General features: G+C 33.7%; 2 protein-coding genes across 4 annotated transcripts; both read right to left on the bottom strand.

The window, feature by feature from the left end:
• Positions 1–534: 534 nt before the first annotated feature.
• On the bottom strand, positions 535–4,530 carry LOC107007738 (DNA-directed RNA polymerase V subunit 5A-like). Of its 2 annotated transcripts, XM_015206490.2 has the most exons (5): positions 4,135–4,530; positions 2,513–2,689; positions 1,802–1,915; positions 937–1,036; positions 535–817 (listed from the first exon to the last, which is right to left on the bottom strand). In XM_015206490.2, exons 1-5 carry the CDS (start codon positions 4,399–4,401, stop codon positions 792–794), a joined length of 684 nt encoding a protein of 227 aa, XP_015061976.1. In that variant the 5' UTR covers positions 4,402–4,530; the 3' UTR covers positions 535–791. The 2 variants fall into 2 exon arrangements, with proteins under 2 accessions (XP_015061976.1, XP_015061977.1); XM_015206491.2 differs by lacking the exon at positions 937–1,036 and having other exon boundaries at positions 535–917.
• A 1,155-nt stretch (positions 4,531–5,685) lies between these two features.
• Positions 5,686–8,026, bottom strand: LOC107007732. 2 transcript variants are annotated; one of them, XM_015206478.2, is made up of 3 exons: positions 7,947–8,026; positions 7,282–7,491; positions 5,686–7,089 (listed from the first exon to the last, which is right to left on the bottom strand). In XM_015206478.2, exons 2-3 carry the CDS (start codon positions 7,476–7,478, stop codon positions 5,955–5,957), a joined length of 1,332 nt encoding a protein of 443 aa, XP_015061964.1. In that variant the 5' UTR covers positions 7,479–7,491; positions 7,947–8,026; the 3' UTR covers positions 5,686–5,954. The 2 variants fall into 2 exon arrangements, with proteins under 2 accessions (XP_015061964.1, XP_015061965.1); XM_015206479.2 differs by lacking the exon at positions 7,947–8,026 and having other exon boundaries at positions 7,282–7,934.
• Between the last annotated feature and the right edge of the window lie 2,682 nt (positions 8,027–10,708).

Below are 10,708 nucleotides of genomic sequence, written 5' to 3'. Positions count from 1 at the left end.
AACCAAATGTGGGGGGGGGGGGGGTTTCTACTAAAACCCCAAAGGTTGCAGTGATGAATTTCTCAGCTAGGGCTTCACCATTTACTGGATAATGGAAAATCTCTCCCAATTGAAATGCTGAAACTTTTTCTTTACATAAAAATATTAATCGTTATTATGACTTCTTATTGGCGGTCAGATAATATTTGTACATGTACTAAACTATTTTAATGTTTTTTGAAAAAATAGATCCGAAATTTATTTTGGAATTCTATCGATACAATAATATACATTTTCTTTTACTACTATATCTTTAGTATTTTAAAATATGAAATGTTATGATTTTTAACTTTAATATAATTTTAAATTATGAAATTTTGCTTTGCTTATATAATAAAGGCATGCAGAACTTTAATTTCCTGTCATAAGTCAGAGACAAAATCTTGTACAAGTTATCCATAATTACCTATTCAATGATCTGTGTGAAATATTCTTTCACTGGGAGCGTATTGAAGTTAAGCTCTTCCCTAATATATAAATTAGTGAAGATAGATAAATGCACAAAGTCAATAATAGCTATTAAACTCCGATTAACATAGCAACATGGTCAAATTTTGCAAATTAGAGCAGCCACCATCACCCCTACTAGCCCAAAAGTATGAAGTTAAGGCAATCTGGATATACAACAAAATACATAGCAACAATGATAATGTACTTCACATATTACTACTACAAGTTCTTCATTTAGGCTGCTGCAGACTCGCTCAACGTACGACAGAACAACACTGCTACATAGGATTTACATAGTCGCATCACCAGACACAGCGATAAGTAACATGTGTCTCAATGATCTCATTGTTGTATGTGACCTTCACAACTTGCCCCTTCTCCAATCCATAGTACCGAGCTATTGCATCCTTCTGAGACATCCGCGGTAGCTGGAAAATATCAATANATGTGTCTCAATGATCTCATTGTTGTATGTGACCTTCACAACTTGCCCCTTCTCCAATCCATAGTACCGAGCTATTGCATCCTTCTGAGACATCCGCGGTAGCTGGAAAATATCAATACAAGAACAATACTCAGAAAAACATAGATAAATGAAACTGTATTGATAATTTTTGAAGAAAGAGTGGTCAATTGAAGTGCATATATAGATAGACATAAGAACTACGAATTTCTGCTGAGATCATTAGAGAGAATGCACAGCAACAATACCATTGGTCTACATAAGATGAAGGCAGAAATATGTCTCTTCACCTAAGGTCCTAGATGTTAATGTCTGATAAGTAGTGTGTGAGAGACAGGGCAAGTACTGTCTCCCATTCATTAAAAAGGCAGCAGTCTATAAGTACCTAAAATTCTAATGGCAACAGTCTTTAGAACAGCATTTGAGTCATTTCACCCTCACGGTAAAGGGATAATGACGAACATAAAGCTGTCACTAATACTGGTCTACAACATTAAACTTACAATGTTTTCATGAAAAGATAAGTATTAGAAGGTTCCTGTTATTAACCTCCTCTAAGACAACACTCTATGCAAAAGGAGATGCAAAAGAATTCTAGGTCTTGGCTCAAAATGCCATAGTATCTGGGATACTACCTAAACTGTGACAATAACTTGGTGTCTCAACCATAGTAGATGGCAGCAAGTACTAAAGCTTGATTCCAAGACAGTTGATTTTAGCCAGATAAAAATTAATCCATTGTTTTTTCTTATGAATTTACTCACAAAAGACTTGCTGTTGTACGGATAGACTAAGGAATGCACAGTTGTACAGATATACAAGCATGTTTCTGCAAATTCAAAGGCAAACCTGCTTCTCTTCCAAGTTGTACTTCTTCAATAGCTGCTCCTTCTCAGCGTTGGTCAACAACTCATGCTTCGGCTTTAAAACATGTTTTGTAATGTTGACAAGCAAGTCTGTGATCTGAAAGAGTTTGCAAAGAGGAGCCAGACACTTAGCATATTGCTGAGATGTAACATTTATTCTTTACAAATGGCCAATACCACAAAACCTTCAGTAAATGGAAAAAATGGAGCTTGGGACTTGTTGTTATTTTTTTTTAAAAAAAAAAGAGAGCTTGGGACTTGTCTTGGCAAAAGATTAATTAAGGGGGAGCCAATAACCAAGTAAATGTAGTTCCTTTTAAGCCAGACTGGGAAGAATATTTCAGTTTTTTTCTTATTTCACAGGTAACACTAGAAAGATATGGAAGTTCATAGAAAACCAGAAACGCTTTACGGGTTGCAAGCTTTATTCGCCAAATAGAAACTTTTGAATGATCAAGCAACTAAAAGAGACTTCAAATAGGGAAAGCCATTTTTGAACATACACCTTTTGTACAGTCTTAGGTAAATGGTAATAATGACAAATCCTTATTCATTCTGAAATCTAACTCACTAGCCAAGCATATCTAAAGCAAATGAAGCACACATATTAATAATAGCCAAATAAGTACCCATGTTTAGTCCTCGCAATAGAACTGTTCACACCAAAAAACACCAACAAGAACACATACTTTACCTGGAAAATTTCAGTTTTGAATGGGGAGTCCTCCACAACCTTCATAGCTGGACTAGTCATTGGATTTTCAATGATTAATATCAGCCGACTCAAGGATTCTTTGTTCATTATTTGAGATAAAATACTGCGGATGACATTCATTTTCACCGAATTTGCCCCACAGAAGATGACCAAAACCTGCAACAAGTTCAAATATGTAAGAAGTTAGTAAATCTATGAAGCACATGAATGTAATGTTGAAAGTCCCTCTTCATCAGAGACCATCTTCCAATATGCTGAGTATTCCAACCAGTTAATGCAATGACTTCCTTGACTTCTTTAAAATTTGTTTTATTGAACTCAGCCGAGCCTCCAATTTCCATAAGAAGACTTATGGAGCATATAAAACATTTCCATTAGACAGAACAGGATTGATGCACTTGTAGCATAATCAACAAGAAATTTGAATATATATGAACCCCAAAGGGAGAAATTCGGATATGGAGCTGAGTGATGAACTTTTTTTTTTTTTTGATAAGGTAAACAATTTTCTTATTGACAACAACATACCCAATGGAATCCCACAAAGTGGGGTCTTGGGAGGGTAGAGAGTACAGACCTTACCTCCACTAATTGGAGGTAGAGAGGTTGTTTCCAAAAGTGGGGTCTTGGAGGATAGAGTGTACTCAAGTGAAGCAAGTCAAAGAAAAAAAAACAGCTAAAAAAAAACATGACAACTAATAGGGAAGAGTGCAGAGGAAGGACCCGTCATATCAACAACAAGGTGAGATCACCTAAAAATGATAAACAACAGATGATATCAGATACCAAAAGTCAAAAAACTACAAGAATAGGCTAATACTACGACACATACAGTGCTCTAGACTACCACCAAGCCACAGATTACATGAATAGGCTAGTACTGCAACAACGCTCGACTATCTACTAACCTTCTACACTTATCTGCAACCTCCACACCCTCTTATCTAAGGTAATGTCCTTGATAAGCTGAAAATGCATCAAATCCTACCTAATCACCTCTCCCCATACTTCTTCGGCCTATCTCTGTCTCTCCTCATCCCCACTAGGCATTGGCACATCTCCTCTTTACATGTCCAAATCATCTGAGTCTCTCTTTCCTCATCTTTTCCACCACAAAGGCCAGTCCCACTTTTCACGGATATCCTCATTACTAATCTCATGGCTCTTAGTATGCCTATACATCCATCTCATCATCATCATTTCAGCTATTTGTATCTTCTCAACATAGGATTTCTTGATGGGTCAACACTCTGCCCTATACAACAAAGTCCGCCTAACCACCACACTCTAAAGAACATATCTTTAAATTTTGATGGTAACTTCTCATCACACAAAATTCTGGATACAAAGCTGCACTCCATCCATGCCACACCAACACGATGTGTGACATCATCACTGATCTCCCCATTTCCTTGGATCATAGACCAAAGATACTTAAATATTTTTCGCTGATTCCCCAAATTTCGCTCACTAACAAAAGGAAAGAACTCAGAGTTCCTTAATACTGTCTTTAAGGAGGCAAAAGATTGAAACTTAAGAGAAATTATCACTACAAGAAGCTAAAAACAGGCGATTCAAGAAAGGAAAGAGGGGTAACTAGCCTTATTGGTAAGGTCAGTTCTGTGCATGGCGGAGATTCTGAGGCGCTCAACATCAGGTCTTTGACCATATTTCTCTCTGAATTCTTGAAGGGTGGTGTCGATTTCAGAATTGGGTATTGCAAAACCACGATCTTTGAGCATTTCGAGCATAGTTTTGCGTGCAAGAAAGTACCTGTGACTCTCAACAGTACCATCATCAACAAAGCTGGTTAAACAAGGACTTACATTGACAACATCAACCTCCATTGCTGACCCATTAACATCCATTTCTGCTCTTCTTGTTTAACTTTTTTTTGTTGCAATTGAGAGGAAGTAGGTGCCAGGGTTTTTCGGGTTTTGCTACGTACGATTGTGGAAAACTATTTTAGCATAAAGCTCAAATGAAGATGGTTTTGAATCTCCCAATCTTTTAAAATGAATTTTCTGAAATTAAGAAGAAGTATTTGATAAAAAAATAATTTAATTATATTTATTAAATATAAGTTATTTAAATATAAATAATGTTTAATAACTATGATAATAACATTATTCAAAATGACAAATTATTTATTAATTTTATAAATCAAAAAAAGATATTATTAGACATATCAAAGTAAAAATGAATCGATGCAGTAGTTGGTGTGAATAATAGAAGGGGCTAATTGTAAAAAGTTGCATTTCATTTATGTTTTTAAATATATATTTTTAAAGTATGCTTCATGCCCTGGGCTGTCAAAAATAAAGTTAGAACATAACTAAGTGATTTATTGCGTCCAAAATTTTATAAATTGGGCTGAAAGTAATTTAAATTATGCAATTTTAAACCATTCAAATTTTAACCATTTTAATAGAATTTTCAATTGAACCTTATTTAATTTTCAATTTTAAATAGTTTTAATATTCTTTATTTGCATTGATATAATATATGTTCTTATATAAAATATATGAATTATTATCTATTTTATATCTTTTAGTAATAATATATTGAAACTACTGAGATTAAGCTGGTCAAATTGAACGGGTCATGACCCAATCATTTTTAGCTCATTTGAGTCTAAAATAAAATCTGGGCGGATCATAAATCAATCCAATTTCTATTTCAATCTATTTTAATATTTCTAATTTCAACACTATCCACCCATTTGACACCCCTCCCTGTATGCCCCCAACAATTTCACTTGATGTAGACTAAAAAGAGAATATTTACTTTAGTGAATGGTGTCTGTACTTTTCAAATATAATTACTAGGAGTACAAAAGATAAAACGAGAAAAAACAACTAATTCTTTTATAAATTGAGACGGGGTGTTTTATGGCACAATTTTTGAGAAAAACATTTAAGGACATAAATAAAATGTTAGTTTTCATTATGACTATTTAAAAATATGAAAAGAAGTTTCAATAATTCTGTTGAATATTGAATAAGTTCACTTATTTTGAACTATAAAAATATATGAATGGAGTATTAGATTTGATTATGTTGGCAGTCAAATCCTTTTAGCTTTGTTAAACATAATGACCTCCATTGCATCAATTAACAGTTAGAATAGAATGCAAGTGAAACTTAGAAAGATTTTCAGCTTTAACTCAAATTCTTATACCATTACTTCAATTTTACAGAAGAGTTTTACAAAAGATAAAAGCATTACTGGTGTCTTTCAGCTTCTTCTCTTTTTCTCTCTTTTTAAGTTACAAACACAAGAGACACTTTAATTCGAAAATCATAATTCGAGCTACTGAAATCAAATGAAACATCATAATCATAACCATTATTGCAGCTACTGCAATCACGAAGTCTACTAATCGAGCAACTAATGACAGAAAATTTCAGTTCCATCCATGTCAATGTACAACGTAGACTCCTGATTCTTCCTTGACTTTTCCAGGGTACCAAATATCATTTGGATCAAGGGGTAAAGAAGCAGTATCAAGTTCAAACGACCCCACAGGTACACCTGTTCCTTCAGTTCTGATCATCTTGAAAGAAAGAATTCGATGAGAGAACTTGTAAAGTTCATTTGGCTTTATAACGAACGAACTAGAATTAAACAGCTTTGTTCTCTGGAAAATACCAGCAAATCCAGTAACTTTATCTAAGTAACCAATTCTGACACCAGCATTCTTAACAAAATCAGAAAGGATCTCCACAACTTCATACTTATGTTCACTATGACTCAGTGGACTCCAAAGAATATCCTGAGCTTTGAAAAGCGCCCATATTTCCCCTTTCCTAGGATATAAAATGTACATATCACTCGTCCCCTCTTTACAATGCATTTGATGAGAAAAAGAAAATCGATCAGAAGTGGAATGAATATCCCCACTAATGAACTTCCCACAGCCTGGCTTGACCCAACCACACTCCCTTTGGTCTTCATCTGGACAAGGCTCGAGCCATCTGAACATGATCTTAAATTCAGGACCAAATACCTTGCTGATGCGGACATATTTTCTTGGCATAGCATCGTGCACATCATCATAGACAGCCCATATCTGGTCAACTGCAAAGCAATTTTCAGCTTTATGCTTGAAAAAATCACTGAATTCAGGATGACAACATTGAAGGAAATCTGAATTGTCTTTATCAGAAATTGTATTTGATTTTGAACTACTGCACAACCTAGTTGTACCAGCAATCTTTTGATCATCAACACCAACAGCTTCTTTCTGCTGTGGTTCACGATCTCCAGCTGACTGGTTTGCTATTGCTTCCTTCAGAGGTTTACTACTATCTCCAGCTGACTGGAACTGTGCCTTCTCTAATGCGCTTTCCAAATTATTCTCATCATCACCTGCAGGAGTTGTATTTTGTCCTGAATAAGATACAACATCAAGTTCTACTTTTCTCGCACCAACTGATGGCGTTATAGAATAAGGCTCCTCCTGCAAACTTGACACATAAACATGAGCAAAGCCATCATTAAATTGTAACAGGGTATCAACACCTTCTTGATCCCTCAGCCGTATCAGTTCTGACCTATCAAACNCAGGAGTTGTATTTTGTCCTGAATAAGATACAACATCAAGTTCTACTTTTCTCGCACCAAATGATGGCGGTATAGAATAAGGCTCCTCCTGCAAACTTGACACATAAACATGAGCAAAGCCATCTTAAAATTGTAACAGGGTATCAACACCTTCTTGATCCCTCAGCCGTATCAGTTCTGACCTATCAAACTTCACTGTAAAATGCAACATCTTATCGGAAGAATCAATGCCTAATCGATCAAAAACTGCCTTCACAAAGTCATTGTAGTTTATGCTTGTTTCTACAATAAACTGATCAGTAATACCTCCCGCATACAAAATGGATCCATCTGGAAGCATCTTTGTCTTCCTGCCCCAGTGACAGAGACAAAGCAGCATTTTATCTTCAGTTCTGTAGTGCACACAAACACAGAGGTTCAAACAGTAACAATCTACAAACCTTTACCGACGCTCAGTAGGCCTAAGCCTAAATTTGGCAGAGTTTCCTCTGTACCAGGAGCAAACCATAAATCTAAATCTATCATCAGCATTCAATAAACAACAACACTAACATATTAAGTCTAAGAAAGTATCCAATGAGAAGTTAGTTAACTTCCTGAATAGTTATTCATAATACCACATATATTCGTATTCTTCTTGTGTTAAATTTGAATCCAAAGGTGTATAATAACTCTGAAATAGCATAACTTCAAGAATCAAGAGTAATCAGTATGTAACTGTCATGGCAAAACTGATTCAGTACATTTTTCAAATATGCAATCATACTACAATTTGTTGATAAAAACATTTCAATGCGAAAAACAAATCTAAAACATGCTATAGACTATAGCTGAAAATTGGACTCACAATACTTTTGCCGAATAATTTCAATTTGCTTCCAACGATTCTGCCCTCGACTGTTTTGTTTGGTTTGGACTTTGGAGCCAACAGCGTTGTTTTTATACTCTACTGACTGCCTCCTCTTCTTTTTGCCAAAGCTGCTTTCCTTTTCTTTTAAATAATAATTAGTGGGAAATTAGTTAGGAATTTAAATGTTAACTTAATATCAAGTAATTAGTGGGAAATTAGTTAGGAATTTAAATATTAACTTAATTTAAATAGACCAAGCTCAATTCTTTTAAGCCATTCATTACATTAATGTATGAGGTGTGAACGGTTATGGTCCTTGATATACAAAATGGAATCGTTTTTATCATTCTAACCCTAAAGCATAATCATTGCTGATTAATTTATCCAAGAAAAAAAGTAAAATAGTTATCTTCACTTCTCTCTCTACTCTCTCTTTTCTTCCCTTTTTTCTTTCTTTCTCTCTCGTTTGTAAAGTAGGGGTGACTTCCCCATGAGAGAAGTGAGACAGACATGATTAAGAGAACTTCCAGTTACCAAGGACATGAGGGCACCACTAAAAGCGACTCAAGGGTAAAGTAAAGGGTCGGGGCCAGATGAAAAATCTGATTTTAAAGGCCAAAAAATACTACCTTTTGCAGGGTTCAAGCCCATGTTGTCGCATTTTAAAGTGAAACTTCCACCAGTGCTCCCAAACGGCTTTTGATATAAGGGTGGTTTCTTGGATTGATACTTTTAATTACTGATTTTAGCGATCTGCAATATGTATTAAAAGTAAATTATATATGTATATAATAAATATGTGTTATAACTGTTTTTTAAAAATATATTCTGTTTGTTTTGTAAAAACTTGATACATCGTATTAAAATATGTGATAAATGTATTATAAATGTATTTAAAGTGGTTAAGTGAAAAAAATGTTATTGCTATAAATGGTAAAGATTTTCTTAATATAGTATATTTATGTAAGTTTCTGTATAATTAAATAATATCGTTTTATAGACTATATATATATGAAAAAAATTTAAAAATTAACGGGTGTATATGAGTCCTCCTCTAAAGTCTGTGTATATTCTACCTTATTCAGATCTGTAATTTCACAAAATATATTTGTTGTTTTCGTATCTCTTTTGTGTATCAACTCTCTCTTTAGCTTTAGTTTTTTCTTCTACTTAAATAACACAGAGCAATAGCGTTGTTTTAATTATTCTCTTACTGACCGCCGCCTCTTCTTTTTTCCAAAGCCGCTTTTCTTCTCTCTTTACTATTATTTATTAACTAGTCTCCGGGCACGTGCGTTGCACGTGTATCCCAAATAAAAATCAATAAAAAAAATAAATGAAAAAGTATATAATAAACTATTAGGAGAATTATGATGTTTTTTTCGAGTGTTCTCTCGATATTTTCGATCTACTGCACATTAGATAAGTCTCCAAAGCTTCCAAGAAAGACACATCAAGTTAAAGAATTAAAAAGGGAAAATGCGACGTTACTTAAAGTCATCTTGTATCCTTAATGTGTATCGTTACAAATGTAACTACTTCCTTAAAAACTTTCAGATATACCCAGACTTACATTTACAGGCTTACAACTACTATCCATCACTGTTAGAGAAGACTTGGAGTTGCTACATTTGTTGAAGAAAATGTGATATATTTTGCTAGCAAACAGCTGCAATTTCAATTTATTATTAATAGTTTAAAAGTTTAAACATGGTTTCTTTTCTGTGGGAAGCTATGCGTAGAGAGTTTCAAAGAGAGTTGATCATCATTCAGCATCAAACCATATGTGTACAACAACATTCAATTTTTGATATGTGTGATTATACCTTTCAAGCTATTTATTTTACCTATTAAAAAAATTAGAAAGTTATCATTCAAATGAAGTTAGCAAATCAAACGGAAAAATCTAGACTTAATAAGATTGTACCTGAAAATTAGAAGATATTTTTGTACCCACTTAACAATGGAAGCTTGTGTTGAATGACTAATATTGAGTATGTTTATATAGTGTAGTCTTGGAGATTTGTTGATAAAAACTCTTTGATATTCCTCAATTACTTAATTTGATCCCTTTCAACTTCTCATAATTAGCAAAATACGTTTCAACTTCTATATTAATTGAAACTTTATTAGTGTTCATCCTATTTGGTTGTTTCACACATAGTAATTGAATAGACTGCTGAACTTCTTATTTTGCTCCTTTATTATGTAATTCAATATTACTATTTAATTAGATATTTAATTTATATTTGGGTAAAATATTTTATTACTTTTTAATTTAGTATAGGGGCAAAGTAGTAATTCAACTTTACACTTTAGAGCTTCATGCTTATAATAATATATATGATATGATAGTATAGGGGCAAAGTAGTAATTCAACTTTACACTTTAGAGCTTCATGCTTATAATAATATATGATATGATAATTATTATGGAGGTGGGTTGTTAATTAACTTAAAAGACTTAAATACATTGGGTTGAGAATAGTATTAAAAACGTTTTTAAATTTTGAGTAAATTATTAGTTTTTTTTAAATTATTAACAGTTTTGAAACACCATCTACTAGACTAACCAAGCTTAAATACGCCCCAAAAGTTAGATTGGTAAGACATGTCTTATAAAAGAACAATTTCATTATCCATCTGGGAAACAGATTCATTTATCAGACTTACAGCATAGGGAAAATTTATGATAATAGCTGCTGGTGCAAACATGAAATTCATTCCTCTGATAGTTTTGGGTGTACAAAAGGGAGAGGG

Source organism: Solanum pennellii, chromosome 1 (assembly GCF_001406875.1).
Source record: "Solanum pennellii chromosome 1, SPENNV200".
NCBI classification, from domain to species: Eukaryota; Viridiplantae; Streptophyta; class Magnoliopsida; order Solanales; family Solanaceae; genus Solanum; species Solanum pennellii.
The sequence above is the reverse complement of the archived record's forward strand: the minus strand, read 5'-3'. Positions and strand labels throughout refer to the sequence as shown.

Excerpts from the sequence above, each read along its gene's own strand:
- LOC107007738 (XM_015206490.2), bottom strand. The coding sequence starts at position 4,401 with ATGGATGTTAATGGGTCAGCAATGGAGGTTGATGTTGTCAATGTAAGT. Across the intron at positions 2,690-4,134 it reads GAACTGACCTTACCAATAAG|GTTTTGGTCATCTTCTGTGG; the intron begins GCTAGTTACCCC and ends AACTTGTTGCAG. Across the intron at positions 1,916-2,512 it reads TCAAAACTGAAATTTTCCAG|ATCACAGACTTGCTTGTCAA; the intron begins GTAAAGTATGTG and ends AAACTCTTTCAG.
- LOC107007732 (XM_015206478.2), bottom strand. The coding sequence starts at position 7,478 with ATGCTGCTTTGTCTCTGTCACTGGGGCAGGAAGACAAAGATGCTTCCA.